Source organism: Typopeltis vanoorti, chromosome 3 (assembly GCF_054136105.1).
Source record: "Typopeltis vanoorti isolate ZY-2024b chromosome 3, IOZ_Tvanoo_1.0, whole genome shotgun sequence".
NCBI lineage: Eukaryota > Metazoa > Arthropoda > Arachnida > Uropygi > Thelyphonidae > Typopeltis > Typopeltis vanoorti.
The window spans coordinates 60687961-60710324 of NC_143551.1; the positions used below are offsets into that span (position 1 = coordinate 60687961).

The window sequence follows — 22364 nt, forward strand, 5'->3', positions numbered from 1 at the left end:
TTGCCAACTATTAAGCAATTGATTGTAACTTTTGCCCTACACTATTCCCACCTCTATTATACCCAGATGGCTCAATTGCAATTCAAGTTTCCACAGAAAAAGCTAACCTCTTGACTTCACACTTTGCCTCCAATGCATGCATAACTGACAAAGGCAAATGCCACCCAATCTTTCCAACTGCCCAACATACAATGCCCCCTGTATCCTGTTGCCAGAAAGAGATCATAAACCTGTTGTCTAAATTAGACACAAAAAAGGCTCCTAGCCCTGATGGCATTCCTCCAATTATCTTGAAGATCTGTGCAACAGAACTGACTCCTACCCTATGCCGTATGTATATACTCTCTTACTCCACTGGTGTGTGTGTGTGTGTGTGTGTGTATCCCCAAGCCTGGAAATTGGCCTATATTCAACCCATTCCTAAAAAAGGGTGACAAATCGCTGCAATCTAACTACTGCCCTATCTCACTCACCTCAGTCCTATCTAAAGTGATGGAGAAAATCATCAATTCTCAACACCTATTTTACCTTGAAGGTACCCAGCTATTAAGCGACCACTAGTGCGGATCCCGTCAATGCCGATCAACAGTGGCTGCACTTGATATCTCTAAAGTAGGGATGCACAGACCGTGGTCTGCATGTGGCCCTCCTCACCATGTATTATTTTAACTTTAGCAAGTTACATGATAGGTAATTTTTAAAAATGTTACCTGCGCAAAGCAAAGTAGCTGTGACGTCACGATTGCCTGTCTACTTACGATAATCAGTTAGAAATAATGTTAACGAATTTTATAATTCATCTATTTGTCATATGAGTATTTTGTTTTCGTAGATGTGGTTGCTACAATTAATTATCACCCCTACGAAACGGTAAAAAATAAATTCTACAAGATAAAGTAGAGCCAAGTAGGAAACGCAAACTACAGGATGAAAAACGGCAGTTTCAGGATAGCTGGACCAAAAAATATGGTTTTGTGCAGTCGTTTAATAATATCGTGTGCTTGATTTGCAAAAGTGCTATAGCCATACCAAAAGAATACAATATAAGGAGACACTATGAAAGTCTGCATTCTACATTTTCAAATCTATCTGAAGAACTATGTAAACAAAAGATTTCATTTTTGAAATGAGAATTGACAGGTCAGCAAGTGATGTTTACAAAACCTATTCAAGATTCAGAAATCGCAACAGAAATAAGTTTTGAAATATCTCGCCTTGTAGCAAAAAGGTGGCGCCCATTTGCAGACGGAGATTTCGTTAAAGATAGCCTTGAGATAGCTGCTAAAAAAATTTGTCCTGAATCAACCAAAAATGTTCAGAAAATTCAGTTAAACAGGATGACTGTGCAAAGAATTACTGCAATGTCGGAAAATGTAAAGGACCAATTAACATCTTATTCAAAGAAATTTGCCTATTTTTCACTAGCTATTGATGAATCAACTGACATTACTTCCACAGCCCAGTTGTTAATATTTGCCCGTGGAATAATGCAAGAGTTTGAGGTAAGTGAGGAGCTGATTGGAATGAGTTCATTGTCAGATCAAACGAAAGGTAATGACATGTTCACTGGGCTTTTGGAACAGTGTTCCAAAATTGATTTAGATCTGACAAAATTATCAGGTATCACGACTGATGGAGCTCCTTCCATGATAGGAGCTAATTCTGGATTGGTAACAATATTGAAACAGCATTTGGGACAGCACGACGATGAGTTGATACAATTCCACTGTATAATCCACTAGGAGAGCTTGTGCCCAAAGAAACTTGAATTTGAACATGTCATGAGAGTTGTGGTTTCAACAATTAATTTTATAAAATCCCATGGCCTTAATCACCAACAATTTAAAAAGTTTCTTGAAGACATTGAAAGTGAATATGGTGACTTAATTTTTTACACAGAAGTGAGGTGGCTAAGTCGTGGACAAACATTGGAGCAGTTCCTTTAATTGATGAAATTGAAATCTTCATGACTGAAAAAAACAAAAACGTCCCTGACAAAAAATCCGGATTGGTCATGTGACTTAGTCTTTCTGGTTGACATTACTAATCATTAAATACGTTAAATACGCGACTTCAGGGCAAAGATCAATTGGTTACTCAACTTTACGGCCACATTTTGTCTTTTCAGTGCAAGTTAAATCTATTTCAAATCCAACTGAAGTCAGGGAATTACATCCATTTTCCTAATTATAAGAAAGTTTCTGAAAAGTTCAATGTCAACTTCAAAACTGTGCATGTTGAAAAGATTGATAACTTGATATTAGCCTTCAAGAATCAGTTTTCTAATTTAAAAAAAGTGAAACCGTTGCTAGATTTATTTAGCAATCCTTTTGCCAATTTTCCCAAAAATGCACACGAATCAGCACAGCTTGAACTCATCGACATTCAAAACGATGAGAGCCTGCGAAATAAATTTACCGAAGGCAATTTATTAAACTTCTATCGTTGTCTATAAAAACAATTATAAATGGTTGCTAGATAATGCATTAAAATGTGCAAGCCTCTTTGGCTCAACATATATTTGTGAACAAACTTTTTCAGTCATGAATATTAACAAATCTAAAAATAGGAACAGCTTGAGTGATGAAAATTTAGAATCAATTTTGCAGTTGGCTACTACAAAACTCGAACCAAATATCAAAACAATTGGCAAATCAATGCAACGTCACGCATCAAATTAAATTCGCTTACTTTTTATTACCTTTTTTGTAACAATTATGATAGGTATAAATATAATAAACAATATATAGTAGATAACTTTCGAGTTTTTTTTGGCAGCCCTCGGCCTTAACAAGTTTGTGCATCCCTGCTCTAAAGCCTTTGACCAGATCTGGCACAAAAGCTTACTAAGCAAATTCCCATCATTTGGACTGTCTCAGGACTTCTGCAGATGGATTGCCAGCTTTCTGTCTGGATGCACACTATGTGTGATGGTAGATGGCTAACTAACTAACACCATCTAACTAATGCTGGGGTGCCACAAGGTTCAGTTCTCTAACCGACCCTCTTCCTTCTGTATATCAATGGCCTACTTCAGTTGACCTCCAATCCAATACAGTCATACCCCGCCTTACGTGAATCCAGAGTTACGAGGTTTCTTATATGTACGTATTCCCATCACGCTTCAAGCCTCACTACTAGTCGTATCTTTCCAGCGCCAGCCGCATTCGCCAGTAATCCAAGAGCTCTAAAAAATAAATCTAAAGCTGGCTTGCCAGTAATTTGGAAGTCAAATTCTAAGGCATGGGTGACAGCTTCTATTTTTGAAGACTGGTTTGGTCACCACTTCATACCTGAAGTTGAACGTTATTGCCAGTTTAAAAAAATTCCATTTAAAGTTTATTGATAATGTTAAAGTTGCTCATTATTGATAATGCACCTGGTCACCCTCCTGCAACTTTAACTGAGTTTGATCCACGTGTAAAAGTTGTTTTCTTGCCTCCAAATACAACCAGCTTACTTCAACCGATGGACCAAGGAGTTATCAAAACATTCAAAGTGTACTACACACGGCATTCGTTTGCAAGGCTGAATGAAGCTATGAGGCAAAATGAGCAACTGTCTGTTAAAGAGTTTTGGATACAGTTTAATGTTTTAGATGCTGTAAGGATTATCGGAGATTCTTGGGGTAAAATTTTGAAAAAAACCTTGAATGGTGTCTGGAAAAAACTTTGTCCATCCTTTTTCAAATGCGAAACGGAAATGTTGCCAGAAACTGATCAAAACATTCAATCAAAACTGATCAAAGTTGCTGAGGCAATAGAAGCAGTTGTCAACCTTGCAAGGCAATTAGATTTCAAAGTCGACAGCGAAGCTGTTAGACTCACATAACAAGGAGCTTACAATCGACAAGCTCATAGAGATGCGTGAGCAAAGCGCTACTGAAGAGACCAAAACCTCAGATCCAGTTCTACCAGAAAAGCACATGACAATTGCAAAATTAACAGAAGGTCTCAGCTTAATCAAGAAAGGTTTACAGATTTTGGAGGACATAGATTCTAACGAGGAACGAACTGTAGCCACAAGGCAAGGAATAAAAAAATCATTGGCTTACTATGAAGAAATTTTGCGTGACAAGAAAAAGACATTATGCCGTCAGACGAATCTATTAGATTTTATGAAACCATCGACATCAAAATAACTTTCTTTTTTTTATGTACGAAAAACTACAATTATGATTATATTTCTTAAAAAATATAGGTGTTTTTTAAACCTTTGGTCCCAATTAACTAATATTTTGTATGTTTGTATATATAAATTACATGCAAAATTATACCCCGAGTTATGCGAATTTGACTTACTTGCTTTTTGTTGGTCCCACCTACCACAGAACTTCAGGGTATGACTGTACACAGTTTTGCAGATGACAGCAAATTGCACTCCTCTCTTTCATTTGATAAAGCTTACCCTACACAACTGACTTCAACCCACAGAACATCAACCACAACTTCCCTCAATTCTGACCTCCAAGTCATCCACCAATGGGGCTCAGATAACCTCGTCAACTTCAATGCTAGTAAAACCCAGTTGTCTTATTTCCCACAAAAAAGAACCATTTTCCCTCAGTATTATTTTTGATAACACTCAAATCCCCAGACAAGATGAGATTTTTCTTCTCGGAATTACCTTGACATCAGGCTTTTCCTGGCATATACACATCACAACTATTGCATCCTCAGCTTCCAAAAAACCAGGATTTCTCTTTCGCTCAAGACGTTACCTTCACCTCTAAACAGCTGTTAACCTTATACAAATCACAAATCCACCCAATCAAATATTGTTCTCACATTTGGAGTGGGGGCTCCTAAAAGCTCCCTCAAAATGCTTGACTCAATATCCTGAATGACCCATCTCTTACCAACTCACTTTCACATAGATGTTTAGTCTCTGCAATTTGTATATTCTAATAAATATTTCCATGGAACCCACTTCCCATATACATTTTTCCAACCCACTACCCATGTACAGTACTAAAATACTACAGGTTGATCAGCCAATCTCTCGTATATGGGCCAGATAAATATACATACAGTCGATTCCACTTAAATGGGACACGTTGGACTAATCCATTTTGGCCCAATTAAACAAACTAATAATAAATTCTAAAATAAAATATGTAATACGCAGGCAAATGAATAAGTAGGTAAAAAATAATAATAATTAGGTACCTATTTTAATGGTTTATTAAACCAAAATACAGAAAATATTTGTACTATAAATTGTGCAGAAAAAATAATGCATACATGATAACTTTTACAATTTCAAATTTTAATTCTGTAAAAATGCATCAAGTGTAGTCTGTCTTTTGCTTTTGAAATTTTGCAGTTCTACAAAATCAGCACAGATATTCAGTGTGGATGTAGGGCTTCCTTCGTTACCTTCCTGCATAAAATAACACTAACCAAACTATAAATTTTTTGGCCTCAGGGTCATCATCCTCATCATCGTATTCTTCGTCAAATTTTTGACGTTTGGATTTAACGACTTCAACAATTGCATCTTCAAAGTTTTCATTTTCATCGTAATATGGTAAATTGTCAACTATTGTTGAAAATTCTTCATTATTCATGATAGGAGCTTACAGTATGTCTTCATTTTCATCATTACTCAAAATTTCAAGAACCTCCAAAGGTTTTAAACTGCAAACAGCAAAGCAGTTTTATATTGTGCTGCTTTTTATAGCTCATCAACTGTCAGAGACAAACTGTATTGCTTGCAAAATTGAAATTTTTGCACTGATCTCTCTGATGAACTTGTTAATAGGTTTTCATCAATGGATTCCAGTATGTAATTAACCAATTTTCCTTGATACAATGTCTTTAAATTTTTTATTATCCCCATGTCCATTGGTTGCACTAAGGATGTTGTATTAGGAGGAAGAAATTCCAGCCTTATATTTTTTAGATTATCTAAATGAGGGTGTGGAGCACTATTATTGAGAACCAACAAAATTTTCCTCTGTTTACGTTGTAATTCTAAGTCCCAACTCGTAAGCCAATTCTGAAAAATTTCAGAGGTCATCCACGTATTACTATTGGCATGGTGCTCTACTGGTAAACTCTCTATTCTTAACCCCTTAAAGCATCGAGGATTAGCATGTTTTCCTATGTTTAGTAGTTTTCGTTTGTTCGTACCCGACATATTTGCACAGTATAATACAGTAATGCGGTCCGTTGCCCTTTTATACCCTGACAGTGCAATGTGCTTATAACACAGGGAGTCATCTGGTGTAGCACGATAATAGAGGCCGGTTTCATCAGCATTGTAAATATCATCTGAACAGAAATTCTCTAAAAAAGTAAGGATTTTAGTATTTTGCCATTTGTTCAGTGCTTACATTGTCGCCACTGCCCTTTTCGGCATGCGCTTTTTTAAATTTGATATTGTATCTCGATTTCCATCGAGGCAACCAACCAGCAGTTGCTTTAAAATCGTTGTGGTCCAGCTTTTTAGCGATCTCCTCTGACTTCGCCTTCAACACTGGGCCGCTGATATTCACGCCTTGCCTGCTAACTATAGAAAACCATTGCTTCTTCGACTTCTGGATCCTTTCCATCATGCTTTCTTTTGGATGTTCCTGGAATTTCTTTCTGTAATGTCCACTCCTCATGCAGTTGATTTTCTTGTTGTAGGAGACATGATATGGTAGATTTTGGTACACCAGTTATATCAGCAAGTCTACGATGGCTTGTATTTAATGGCTGGCTTTTAATTTTATCCAGCAAAGCAATTTTACTCGAAAGTGTAAAATCATTTCTTGGCATCTTGGCAAAGATTTAAAAATTTTAAATAAAATTGACACAATAAATCGATATCGCTAGTACAGTATATAGTAAGGGTAGATTCTTAAGCAGACTCATACTTGCCAGACGCACAATGAAAGATAACTGATTCGCATTACTGATTAACTAATTAGATAACTGATTAACCGGTGGCCCAATTAAACAGAATTGACTGTATATATATGTGTATATATATATATATATATATATATATATATATATATTACACTTTCTTTTCTGCTAACAGAGATTCATTTCATCGATGCTACACAGAAATTTTTATTAGTGAAAGCATAGCAAATCTTTTTAAGGTTGTGAGGAAATCAATACATATCTTCACTTCATTATCAACATGAGAAAAGTCGATTTCAGAAAAATGCTAACTGCATGTTTTAAAACTTGAATTTTTAGAAAAAAATGTATATAAAGTTCAACAGACATGTTTATTGAACATAGCATTTTAATGTGATACACTACACTTTTTTTGAATCAACCATTTTTCTGATTTTTATGAAAAAAATTTAGTTTCATATTCAATAAAACAATACTTGTGTATCCATGCTTCTTTGAACTACATTCAGCATCAGTTTTTCTTTTCTTTTCATCCATATTTAAGGATAAATTATCTGTAATATTTACAACTAAATGCTTTAGTGACTACTTTACAAACTGAGAGAATAAATATTACAACAAATTTACATAGATATGGAATAACACAGAAAAACTTGTGTAATAATATTCATATAACTTGAACATATGATATTGCAACGACAATGGCAGTAAGAGTACCCACATACTAATCATAAAATGATGGATCATTTTCATGTGAGTGTCACTGGTGCAAAGTTGAGAAACTAACCAATCAAATTTTAGTATTTGTTTATAATAAATTTAGTTTAATCCTTTATCCAAGTGTGAGCAAACGAAGTTTGCGGACTGAGGTAAGGTAGTACAAGAAGGACCGAGGTAAGGTAGTACAACACCGGGAAACTCGCAGCAAAGGTGGATCAAGCTTTCAACGTCTTGTCTCAGTATCTCCCATAATGAACCGCACATCTCCTTGCAGACATGTATACTGCTATGCATTAAGGGGGGGGGGCATTACCCATACCGGTTTCGACCTTTATTGAGGTCTCATCAGTGGGAGACAGGCCCAGAGTGGAGATACTAAGGCAGAAGCAATAGGAAAGGTCATCCTTACCTATAGGAGTTGCCGAAAGGTCTGTCACCTTATTATTAAATTACTCTGGATTTAGAGAAGATGTTGAAAGTTTATTTTTCACTTGGTTAGACTATAATAAATTTAGTTTAATTCTTTATCAAGTGTGAGCAAACAAAGTTTGTACCTGATTGTTTAACGCATGCATTATCATTGAGATCTGTTAAGGTGCAGGGAAAATGAACTCTTATCCTTAATAAAAATATGTATTTACATCAACAATATGTGAATCCACTGATGTTTTAAATCATTTAATATTATAGAAATATCTTTTAATTCTATTTATTCATTTTACGACAAGGGCCACATTAAATCATTGAACTGGCCACATTTGACCCATGGGCTGTATGTTGTGCACCCCTGTTCTAGATTTAGGAGTTTTGAAACTGAAAAATATTAAATATGGAAATAGACAACAGAATAAGCAAAGCTGATATGGTAGGGAGCTGAATAAATTTATATGGAACAAGAGAGAAATTAGCAAAAATACTGGAGTAGTTGTATATGAGACAGTACTCAAACCAATTTTAACTTGTGGACATGAGAGCTAAACTAGAAATAAAACACTTGATGAAAGACTACTGTAAGAGTTCTGAGAAAGGAAAGCGAACAAATGATATCAATGGCAGAATCATTAAAAATGAAGTTATTAGGAAGGAACTTAACACTATTAGCATTCAAAAATGTGTGAGCAGGTGTAATCTAAGGTGGTATGGTCACTTACCAGGTGTATGAAACCAAGATGGCAGAAAAAGATCTAGAGAAAGGCAAAGATCTAGATGGACTGATTCAGTCAGAAGTACTTAGAAGACCCATACAGTGAAACAGCAATACTAACAAGTAATAGATTAATCTGGAAGAAAATTGTTGATATGAGATTAATAATTACGTAAACTTAATCATGTAGTACTATCTAGTAGCCTGTATATATTATATATAATAAACATATATTTTGAATTATTTGTATTTTTCTTTTCTTTTTTTTAACACCACTCATTCAAAATTTTTGATAATTACTGCCAGTAATTGCATATAACTCAAATCTTCTTGAATAATAATACATGACCAGCTCACTGGTAAATGTCCCATGCTTTTTTTTCCCTTGCAATTTAACAAAAGTTAAAATAATTTTGCTGTCTCGGAATCTTTTAAAGAAGGCGAGTTGATTATTAAGCTTAAAAAAAATTGATCTTGTGCTTATACAGTAGCATTAGTTCGCTCATATGTTCACCAATGTAATGAGAATTGATCAGCCATAATTCTTGAAGTGTTAGATCCTTGCAGATGTCTATAGGTAATTGATGAATTTCATCACTTAGCATGACACCATAGCACTGCATATTAGAGGCTTGAAAAAGTTCCATGTTTGATCTCTATCCAGAAGAGTTTATGGATTATACTAAAAAACTTTAAGAATTGTGAATTCTCCAAAAATAAGAATCATGATTATAAAAAATTTTACTACCGAATACTTTACATTATATGCTGATGGCAAATGCTGCTTACAAAAGTACTCCTGATTTTGAGTTTCGAATCTAAATGACTAACTTCAGTAGTTAATTTATATTAAACAGCTATTGAATAGAAAGTAATTTTATTTACTTACATATGAACAGTTTGAGGAACGCAGGAAATATCATCCATAAAGGCAGCAAACTGCCATACACCATGAACTGTCTGTGGTGGAATCGAAAAATGAAAAATAACAACATCGCTATAATAGCTATATGGCCGGAGCATGCTTTCTTTATATGCATCAGATGGCATGTATACTGAAAACAAAGAACAATCATAATAAGAAATTAATAAATATATTTAAAAAATTTTTTTTTTAAATTTCAGCCACAAACTACACGTCTCTTTAAAAAAAAAAATAAAGAGGCACCTTATAAGATATTTCACATAAATTAACTAATTAGATTCCTTTTAACTGTGTCATTGTAAACAATTTATGTATTTATCTTTGAATGTTCCAAATAAAAGATACAGCTATAAATGCATTCTTATTTTCTTATTATCATCATCATCTGGTAAATTTGGAAAAATAACAGGGATCTGTATTTCAGTTTTGTAGATCTGGAGGCATATGACAAAGTGCAAAGAGAAAAGCTGTTCAAAACAGTACAATTATATGGTGTATATGGGACATTATACACGGGTGGTCTGAAAAGTTCTCAGTCTTGACCATAAATGGCAACACTATCAGCAAGATTTTTTTTTTTCTAAGTTGGTACATCTGTCATAAGCATCCATGTGACATCGTAAGTCATTTTTTTAACAATTAAGAAATGGGCTACCGAGTTTAAACATGGCCATACAGCCTTGAAGATGATCCACGTGAAGGATGTCCAAAACGTTTAACACCAGAAATCATTGATCAAGTGCACAATATATTATTGGTTGACCAGTGAATCAAAGCACGTGAAATTGCTGAGACCATAGGCATTTCAAAAGAATGTGTAGGATATATTTTGCATGAAGAATTGCAAATGAAAAAGTTTTGCACAAGATGGGTGCCACGCTGATCAAAAAATGCACTCGCATGAAAATCTAGGAGTTAAAGGGAATAGTTTTTGGCCATGATAAAATTAGTCAGTCCTCAAATCACTGGTGTGAATGAACATGGTTAAACTGCTAATGATGATCTCAGAATCTCAGTTGTGTTCTCTCCATATTGAATTTCAAGGAAGCAATAGTCACAATGGTTTTGAGGTCATTTGGTGTGAGATTCAGGTAAGCAGAGATTTTGGATAATTAGAGGAGTGTTGATACATGCCAGGAATTGCATAGAAGAGGGGAGAGCAAGGATTCTTCAGTCAGTATTGGAAGTAATGACAAATCATCAAATATATGCAAGTAAGGAGATTAAATTTCTTGAGCTAATTGCAGTTAACTTATGCTATAGCAAATTCACCCACTAAAACAAAATGACAGAAAAGTCTGACCAAAGTCCCACAGCCACAATACTATTATTATTACCCAAGACCCCCATGGAGTCAAAGACTCATCTGGGAGGTCCTTTTATCATACACACAGCTCATCATATCGTGCTTTAAACACACTCAAATTCTCTGCAGACACCACACTCTCAGGCAAGGCTTTCCAATCATTCACAACTCTGCATGGAAAAAACCTGCTTCTCGCTCCTTTACTCACACCCTCTTTATACAGTTTCCAGAGACGACCTCTGGTTCTCCCCTGATCTCCCACTATTTTCTGTAGAACCTCTCCAGCATTGATCCTATAACAATCCCTTACTAACTCGTAGATCTCTATCATATCTCCAATCTTCCACCTGGCCAGCAGACTCTGCAAATTGCATCTTCTCAATCTTTCCTCATACTAGACATTCCAGAGGTTAGAAACTACCTTATTCAGTCGCCTCTGGACCCTTTCCAACATCTCTTTGTCCTTCTGAAAAACCAGGTGACCAAATCTATGCACAGTAGTGCACGTGTGGCCTAAAAAAAGCCTTATACAATGGAATAAGAATCAACTTACTTCTATAAGTCAGTGTCCTCTGCATCATTCCCAGAATTCTTTGTGTTGTCCTCACAATTTTGGCAATGTGTTCCCTAAATTTTAGATCCTTATCAACTATCACTCCAAGATCTCTTATTTCATTCACCTCCAACAATATATCCTCACCAAGCATGAATTCTGCATCCCATCTTTGTTTCCCAAATTTTAAAACCTTACATTTTGCAACATTGAACTCACATCCCCATTCCCATTCACTCAATCTATTCAAGTCTTCTCATAATGCCACAACATCTTCTCTACTCTTCATAGTTCATCCCAACTTTGCATCATCTGCAAACAACTGAATATTCTCATCCAAATCTTCCCAAGTATCATTGACATATAGGTTAAACAACAATGGCTTAAAACAGACACTGAGGCACACCACTAGTGACTTTCCTTTCCCTGGATATCACTCCTCCATAAACAACTTGTTGATACCTATCAGATAACCAGTCTCCAATCCAATGCACTAATCTAATATCCAACCCCATCCGCTCTAGTTTGACTATCAACTTATCATGCGGTAATCTATCAAAAGCCTTTGCAAAATCTAAGTATATTACTGCATATCCTTCTTCTCTGTCCAAGGAAGCAGCCATCTTATTGTAATTAGTAAGTAGATTATTAAAACATGACCTCCCTTTAGCAAACCCACGCTGTCCATCAAAGATAATACCATTGTTGTCAACCCAATTCTGGATCGTAGTTCTCACAAGCTTCTCCAACAACTTAACCACAACACCTGACACACAGATAGGCCTATAGTTTGCTTGAGTTCTATCACCTCTTTTATGAAGCGTTACAATCTTGTTCTCCTTAGGAACTTGATCCAGTGTAAGACTCGTATTAAAAAATTTGTCAAGTTTGGCATCAACTCCCTGGCACATTCCTTCAGAATACGTGGTGATATATTATCAAGTCCCATAGCCTTATTAACATCTAGTATGCTTAACTCCCCATACACCTCTTGCTCACTTACAGTCAATCTCTCCTCCTCATCATCAGCTGCTCTCAATCTCTCAATGAATCTCCCAAAGACCTTTATGAACTGCTCATTAAGTATCTCCACCACACCTTCCGCAATAGCTGTCCTTATACCATTTTCTCCGATCAACGTCATCCTTCCATAATCATTCTTTCTTTTGCTGGCTATATATTGAAAGAACTCCTTAGGATTTTTTTGGCTTCATTAGCTAACTGCTGCTCATACTTCACTTCAGCTACCCTCACCCGCCTTGCCTGGTCTTTGTAATCCTCATGGGATTGGTTCTTTCCACTTCTCTTATGCTGCCTTAATAATAGCCTTTTTCTCTGTATCGCATGCTTAAACTCTTTATTCATACATTTCACACCTACCTTATTTAACCTTCTCACCTTTGGAATACATTTAGACATTACATCTACTAGATAGTTTTTGAAAATCCACCAAGTTGCATTGATCGATTTTCCAGCTAACTCCTCATTCCATGCTACACCAGCAAGCTGTCTCCTGAGCTCTTCATAAACAACCCCATTGTAGTTCCACATATACCTTTTTCTCACAGAGGTCCTCACACTGCTGGCAACCATCCAGGTAATCACCTCATGGTCACGCTCACGAATTGGTGAGTGATTTGATGCCTCATTTATAATTACATCCTCTGATAAGATGACCAAATACAAGCCCCTCAAATCTCATGCCCTCTGTTACATACTACCTGAGGTAGTTATCCCTCAAAAACTCAAGAAACTCATTTTCTTTACTTCCATTTGCTATCTCATCGTTCCAGCCTATATTGCCATAATTAAAATCGCCCATAATGATCACTCATTTCTTATTTGATTGGCTAATTTAATCATACATTTCATTATCACTACCATCCACATTACCTGGTCTATAACAACATCCAACCAAGTATTTCATTCCATTCACCTCTATCTCACACCATACTGTCTCAAAATCACTGGCACTATTTCCTTCTTGCATCTCTACTTTGTATGGACAAAACTCTTTCTCAATCATCAATAGCACTTCCCCCCCCCCTCCTTTTTTACCCTTTCTATCCTCACAAAACACATCATACCCTTCCATCTCTATTCCTGTCAGAATGTCATGCTCATCTAACTATGTCTCACTTATTCCAACAATTTTTGGGTGAACACTTAATGCAGATGAAATGCAACCATTTCATCTGCCTTGTTTCTTACACTTCTAGCATTTGTATACAAACACAACAGCTCATTCCTGGATCTACAGCTAGTTCCACTGATACCACTCATTCGATGTGATCTCCCCATGCTCAACCGGGGGCATTTCTCTTTCCGCTTATTCATTTTAGAACCCTCTTCAATTCCAACTGTTTCCTCTTGATCCCAGGTCATCCCATTCCTTTCCTGTCTACACATGCTCTCACATCCTCTTGGAGCATCCACCTTTCTCACACTGTGTACCCCTGTCTGTCCTGAGCCTCACCGTTTCCCTGTTCCACCCATTCTCTGATTTTCCATACTCATGCCACTCGCTTCCTCATTCATAACCACCTCTTCAATCTCTCTTGTCTTAGTCTCCTGCTCTTCCACATCACTTTCCACTTGATCCGATTCATTCTCTGTACTCGCTTCTCTACCTTCCAGCAGCAGTCTCTCTCTCTCTCTCCAAGTGACTCACACCATAACCACTCAAAATGCAGCCCATCTCTCTTATATAGTTCACTTCGTCCTGCAAACGTATTCCCCACATTAACAAACTGTATTCCTTTCTCCTCATACATTTCAGCTAACATATCATTCATAATCCTTGCTCTCCGCCTCATCTCACCACAGTCATACCTAGGTACGAATTCAAGTCATTCGTACCTATTAAAACCATCAACTCCTTTGCTTGCTCCCTCCTCATATCCAATGCCTCAATCACTCTACTCATTTTACTGCCTGGAAAACATACCTTGTGCATCCTCTCATCCAGTACACCTTTAATGATGGAGTCACCATACAATTTCATTCCGCATCCATTTCATCTCTTGCCTCATCCAACCCAATTCAACTTTCGAATCTCGCGTCACATTCTCTTTATCATTCAATCTTTCTAATTTTTGAACTCTCGACCCCCGCTTCACACTTTCACTCTCATTCATTCTTTTGATGAATGAGAGTGAAAGTGAGTTTCCATACTTTCGGTCCATGTGTCCAACTTTCGATAGCATTCATTTTTTCGATTTTTCCCAATTTTGGTCCATGTGTCCAACTTTCGATATCATTCATTCTTTTGATTTTTCCAACTTACAAACTTTGCATCACACTATTTCCAGTTTCATTCATTCTCTCAATTTCGTTGCCTTCCGCCACACTCGCCTCACTTTTGTCTTTTTATCTTTTTACCATCTGTTACGGTTTTCAAATCGCTCGTTTTCTTATTCAATGATTTTTTAACAATTTCTCGCCTTTCTTTCACACCATCCTTCTCTTTTGAATGAGCACTCATTCTCCCCGCGACATCGCTTCTAACACTTTCTCATCAAATTCATGTTAGCACTCATCAAATTCATGTTAATACTCATCAAATCCTCATTTAGCTCACACTTCACCCACACACCCTCCTTCCATCCGCCCTAAATATCCACAAATCATCTATATAATCAAAAGAATACATGTAGCACACCTCGCACTTCATGAAACGACTGAAGTCCAAGTTAAAGTCGTGTAATAACAAAGCCGCTGCCATCTTTCCTCTGCCGGTTACTACTCTAAGGGCTAATAACAACGAATTTGTAATTAAGTTTAGGCAAAATATTTCACACACTAATAATACTAGTAGCACACAACTTTTATAGCAGCTCTTACTCAAACAAACACTCATATACAATTAATTATTTCAAGAATAACTTATCTCAATCCAGAGCTCATCTTACACACCACCGCTAGGCTTGCCTCACGAGCGGTGGCGCTCATGAAGCAAGTGTAGAAAATGCTATGCTAAAATAAATTCACTATAGAAAGCTATCCACTATAACAATCTATTTTGCTGTTCCTAAGGGTTTGCTATAGTGGGAGTTGACTGTGCCTTAACTGAGAGTCAATGGCACATAGATGAAGCAACATGAGGGACATGAGACTTGGATTTAATCAAATTGACACACATATTGATAATAGAAAATGTCACCATGATACCACTAACTGAAGAGAGAGTTTATATTATTATTAGACCTCCAAGGAGTCAAAAGACTCTATGGAGGTCCAACTCTCTCTCTCTCTCACACATGCACACAGCTTATCATACTGTGACTTAAATGCATTCATTGTCTCCACACTTACTACACTTTTGGGCAATGCATTCCAGCCACCTACCATTCTTCACACAAAAAAAACCTACTTCTCAACCCCTTGCTCACATCCTCTTATAGAACTTCCAGGGATGGCCTCATGTTCTCCTCTGTCTCCACCCATTCTATGAAAAATCTTCTCCACATTAGTCTACAAATAATCTTTGATGGACAGCATGGATTTGCTAAAGGAAGATCATATTTTAACAATCTATTTACTTGTTATAACAAGGTGACAAATGCAACGAACAAGAAAAAATTACATACACAGTTGTATAATTAGATTTTGCTTAAGCTCAAAGCAGATTTCCATGGACAAACTGGGGCTGGATAGCAGATTAGTGCACTCGATTGGAGATCAGCTGTCTAATAGATATCATCAAGTTGTGCATGTGGAAGCAATATCCAAGAAGAAGCAAGTCACTAATGGTGCCCAAAGGTCTGTTTTAGGGATGCTGCTGCTGTTTAATTTGTACATAAATGACATCATCTGCTGTTTGCAGATGATGTTTTATGTGATTTTGATATGGGAAGTAGCTGGGGGGGGGGAGCAATGAATAACAGTTTAGGAGTGTGAAGAGATTCCGAATTTTAAATAAGATTGATTATAATAAGGCTGTGGGACCGGAGAATATCATGTATATTAAAGGAATGTGCAAGAAGCAAGCAGTGCTCTTGACTTGGTTGCTTAACAAGGATCAGACCACAGAACATCCACAACTGCACAAATAGACTAATGTGTATATCAGGTGTAGTGGTGAAGCTATTAGAGGTTGGTTAGGGAAAGAACACAAACCTGGACTGATGAGAAAAGAAATATTTTTTTGCTTCTTAAGTAGATTGTACTTCTTTAACTTGGATACATTTCATAATAAGGTAACAAGTGAAGATGACAGAAGAGATGCTTATACAATGATTTTTCTGGATTTTGCTAAAGTGTTTAATAGAAGACCACATGATAGACTGCTGAAATTGAGCATAATGGGATGGATCAGTTAGCAACAAGGATGGTTGAATGAAAAAAGAGCCAATGAGTTGTACATGGGATGCAATACCAGAAAGAGACAGGTGACAAGTGGAATACCACAGGGTTCTGTTCTGGAACTGCTAATATAGTTCAAGGTTTGAGAAGAGATATTCAGTTATTTGCTGATGATAATAAATTGGAAAGAGAATGTCAGGAAGCTCTGATGTAATATTGTTACAAGAGAATTTGAATAGGATGGTATTCAAATAAGATCAGTTAGCAACAGGGATGGTTGAATGAAAAAGAGAGAACGAGTTGTACACGGGATGCAATACCAGAAAGAGATAGGCGACAAGTGGAGTACCACAGGGTTCTGTTCTGGAACTGCTGATATATGTACTGATGATATAGTTCAAAGTTTGAGAAGTGATATTTAATTATTTGGTGATGATGCTAAATTGGAAAGAGGAATGTCAGGAAGTTCTGATGTAATATTGTTACAAGAGAATTTGAATAGGTTGGTATTTTGAACAGAAAGCAAGTATAAAATCATGTACTTCAGCCAGAGAAGATCAAATTAGGTTTATCGTGTTAATGAAACCTTGCTCAAGGAGGTGAAGAAAGAAAAAGATTAGGAGGATTTTGATGACTCAGCAGCTGACATTCAGGAAGCACATCAAAACAATTAGGAAAGTTACCAAGAAAATTGCTGATGTGAAGGAGACAAACTATAACAGCAGCAGAAGTCTGAAAAAGAATTGAAATGTACTGTTGGAGAATATTACCAGCAATAAATTGGAGAGAAAGAAAAAACAACAAAGTTTTGCATGAAATAAAAGAGAACTGAGTAATGAAGAAGACAATCATAGAAAGAAAGTAAGAAGAAATTCCTAGGACATGCATGAAGATATAACGAATAGATTATAAACATATTAGAAGGGACGATATCAGGAAAAACAAGATGATAGCTGAAATATACATTCTTAGAGGAGATGGTTAAATTAATCGGAAGAGGTTATATACAGGGTGTTCGGGATAAATTTGACAGTTTCGTAAGGAAAAAGAAAATCTTCTTTGTATCTATTAAATTTAATGAATTGACAAAAAAACATTACAGGCAGAGTTAATTACAATACTATCAACAAGATTTACTCAAAATAACCACCATTAGCATCGATCACAGCTTCAATTCTGCTTCGGAACCTCGAACAAGCTGATGCTACAGTCACCCTGGGAAGGGCTGCAAAAACTGTTTTAATTTCATCCATTAACTGGGCTTTTGTATTACTGGAAGTGCGATTGGTGTCTTTTTCAACTGCGCCCCATACAAAATAATCCATGGGGTTAAGGTCTGGGGAGTTTGGAGGCCAAACATTTGGACTGGTGAAGTCGTAGAAATTTTCAGACAACCATTTTTGACTTTTCCCAGAGGTGTGGCAAGGGGCCGAATCCTGCTGCCATACATACGGCCTACCATTGGCTACCCTTGTTATCCAGGGCTTGACTACAGTTAGCAACTCCATGAACAAAGCCCGAATTCCAATGCCAGGGTTCTTCAACACCTGTTCCTGCAGATTTGCGAGGAATTCTGCTGTACGAACGCAATCAGATCGTCTGCTAGGGATCTTTCTTCTTGCTACATCCTCGTAGTCACCATTGCAAGTCTCTAGTTCATTCCTGATTGTTTTTACTGTATTCAGGGAGCATTGGGCAGCAGTCGTAATATCCTTATTTTGATGGCGGGCACGAATCATCATGATACAAGTTATTCTCTTCCATGATTCAGGTGGGTTCCAGCTATCCATCCTTTCTGACATCTTGTATATGAATGAAGAAGGGTCCAAACTTTTAAATGAAGAGAAGTGTGTGTTAATACATGTAACTTACGGAAAAATATAATTAATTATAAATATGTCAAATTTATCCCGAACACCCTGTATAAGCTACTAAAGATGAAAGCTAGAACTCTCCATAGTGACAGGGACTGTCCCTTAGAATTATGATGAATGTGCAAGACCATGACAAATAGGGATAAGAAAGTGGTAGCTCCACTGTTAAAGCACTAAACAGGCAAAACTGAATTGCTGTGCACAGATCTACCACATGGATATCTTAGGTGATAAGGAAACTTTTAGAGAGTACAGAGGCAAGTGAATGTCTCGAGACTCAAATGAAGAATATGAGAACAAACTAAGGGAATGTGATCTGCAGAGCTTGGTAGGATAGGAAAAACGATGATATAATTGAGACCTAATAAGATTTTTTTGCATAGCGAGTGGTAAGTGAATGGAATGCATGGCAGAGGGTGGGGGGGGTAGTAAGTGGTGTTCCAATGCTGAATGTTTTCAAGGCAACACATGATGAATATTGTCAATTGAATATTGTCGTTTATTCTTCTGTAATGAGTCTTCTAACTTCAGAGACTTGGAAATAATGCTAAATACTAATGATAATATTTATTACCATTATTCAAAGATGCAAATAGAGTATTCAGTGCCAGCTATTTTAATGAACAAAAAATTATGCACTTAATTAGTGCAGATGTGGGAGCCCTGCAAGAGGATTTGAATAAACTGGACAGATGGGCAAATGAATGGGGATTTCAGTTCAATGCAGCTAAATGTAGAGTCTTGAAGTTTTGGAATACATTGATGGGAGGCTGCATCTGTTGGAGGAACTGCACTGGAGAAAGTGGGGGGAGAGACAAGGAATCTGGGGGTGATGATTGATAGAAACCTGAAATTCGGGGAACTTTACAGATATTACAAAGGATCAACACCAGGTGGCATTGGTGAGTAAACTATTCTTAAGTAGTGCTCCAGCATTTTATCGCTACTGCAAGTGTTTCTCATCCAAATTAAACATCAAACGGAAATCTTAACAGTGGGTATTAAGGAGCCGATAACTTCTGCACAACCTGCAAGTACTTTTAGTGCATTAAAACAGTTATATTTCGTTCTAAAAATCAGCCACGAGCAAGTGCCTGCTATGCCCACCATGTGAAGCAAAGATGGCAGCAACAAAAGGCAACGATGAACAAGCATCCCATGTCTTACCAGCATAGCGCCGTTGATTGTTGACAAACTCACAAAGTGCCACAGCTGTAAAACTGATATCAGCGATAAAGAAAAGGGTATAATGTGCAAGTTCCTGCCACTGGTTACATGCTTCCTGCACAACAATAGATGAATCGGCACACAAGATATATATCGACCTTAACCAGCCCTATTGCTGTTCACTGTGTCTCGAGTCTGTAAAACAACTCCTAAACTTAGGCAAACAAATTGAAAACATCGAACAGCACAACAATGCTATGAATGAAACTCTTTTCTCCAAACTACGAGCACTAGAAACAAAGTTCGAACCAACTGATGATCAGCACTGCAACGCAAGTTCACCCATCCTCGTGAATTAACTCGGTGACCTAATCACATCAACGATGCACAACTCGATGGAGGCCAAAAACAAAAAATTTAACGCCGTTATTTTAAACTTTCCAAAGGAAAACGGAAAAACACTAAAAGAAGACATCATCCAATTAGCAGAAAAATGCAACATTGATTCTAAAAATATCGTCAGTTGCCATCGTTTCGGACCCATTAACAAAAGAAAGGACGAAATGAACTTTCCACACCTAGTAAAAGTGACTTGCGACACGCCGACAAGCACATCAAAACTAATACCAGCGATCAACAACAAGTTCAAAAACACTTGTCCCCGATCGCACATACGTGCTTGACCAGATTTAACATTTGCACAAAGGGAACAAGGGTGCCAGCTTTGAAGACAACTGGAAGAAAAATATCAAAATGGTGACAACAGTTGGATCATCGACTACAGACAAGTTAAATTGGTGCAAAAACCAAGTGATGTCACTAGCAGCAACCATGGAGAGCAGTACGCAGGCACTGCAAGGAAATGTGCAAGACCCTTTCGATCAAACATATCACAAAGCCCTCCATATCCACTTCACCAACATACGTGGCCTAAACTCTAACCTTAATAGTGTCTACTACCACCTTCAGTCTACCAAATGCCACCTACTCTTTCTGGCAAAAACTCATATCCCCCCCAGCACTATTCATCTCAACCTTCCAAACTACACACTCTAACTCCTTTTGACCCAGGGGTGGCAACCGTGCATACATCCGTTCCAACATACCTTGCCAGAGAGCACCCAACCTAGAATCACCCAACTTTTACTTTCTTTGGATGAAAATATTCTTTCCCAACTCAGTCAAATTCATATGCTGTCTCTATCGTTCCCCTAATGCAACCAACCCTCTGAGCTCTTTAATTTCCTCTCCTTAAAAATTTATTTTCTCCAGTTCAGGCAGAGATGCTGAAACATTTGCCATCATTAATGACATTACACAACTTGTTCAGATGCCAACCAGAATACCTGATAACCCAAATCACTCTCCAAATACCCTAGATCTCTTCCTAACTGATGACCCTTCCACAGTGAATGTAGAGGACCCCCCCCCCAAGGCAATTCTGACCACAACCTAGTGCTCATCTCCTCCCCCATGCAACAATGCTTACACAGCCACTCCCATTTTACAGCCTCTGCAACTTCTATGTCTCATTCCAATGGTTGGACTATTGCTTCCAACCACACTTGAACTATTGTGTTCAAATTTGGTCCTCAGAATTTAAGGGGATAAATTAATCATGGAAAGAGTGCAGAGTAACATAACAAAGATGGTATCAGGACTGTACAATGTTAGTTATGAAGATAGGTTGAGGGAATGTGGACTGCAGAATTTGCTGAAACTGAAACCCCCCATTCATTTGCCAATCTGTCCAGTTTATTCAATAGATAGAAGGAGGAGGAGGAGCAAGGACAAAAAACCATCCCTGGAAGTTACGAATTGGTGGTTGAACCATGAAATGCATTGCCTGATAGAGTGGTGAGAGTACGAACAGTCAGTGAGTTCAAGGAATGGTATAATATACTTTGTTTTCTAGAATGGGCCTCCCATGATGAGTCTTTCAACTCCATGGAGACCTGAATCATGGTAATAATAATAATTAAAGGTGATTAAATGTCTTAATTAAAAATATTAAAATTGAATAAAAATGAAATAACCAAAGAAAAGGGCTTACTTACCTATACCAAAACACTGGGCATAATGAAGGCAAACTACCAGTAAAAAAAGAAAACATAAAATGGCTGTAAGACTCTCCATGTTTTTATGTTTCAATCATGATATCCTGTCCTGAAAAACAGAGTTCAGATATACTTTAAATAGAGTCAGACATACTTTAAACCTAATACATATGACACAGGTATTTAAATTTTTACACAATAAATATAATGAAATAAACATAATTTCTATTTTATTTTTTATTATTTATTTATTTTATTTTTTTTAGTTAAAACTTCAAACTAGGAAGATTAGTAATACTGCACTAAAATGAAAATTCTGATTCACTAAATTAAGGCAAGTATTGAATCAACCAACAGAAAAGCTCCAAGAATGTGACCTACAATGCACTTTTTTTTTTTTTTTTTTTTATGTAGCTCCCACTCAATGAAAGGTACAGCACATCAGTATTTGGGGTATTGG

The 22364-nt window shown here is 37.0% G+C and overlaps 1 protein-coding gene across 1 annotated transcript in view; it reads right to left on the bottom strand.

Moving 5' to 3' along the window:
- LOC150108188 (post-GPI attachment to proteins factor 6-like) overlaps nucleotides 1-22364 on the bottom strand; it is a 256316-nt gene that overhangs the window by 197323 nt on the left and 36629 nt on the right. Inside the window, exons 2-3 of the mRNA XM_090390640.1 lie at nucleotides 21905-22013; nucleotides 9608-9773 (exon numbers count right to left, since the gene is read on the bottom strand). Of these exons, the coding sequence (XP_090246766.1) occupies nucleotides 9608-9773; nucleotides 21905-21983 (245 nt within the window). The 5' untranslated portion in view covers nucleotides 21984-22013. The remainder of the gene's footprint in view (nucleotides 1-9607; nucleotides 9774-21904; nucleotides 22014-22364) is intronic.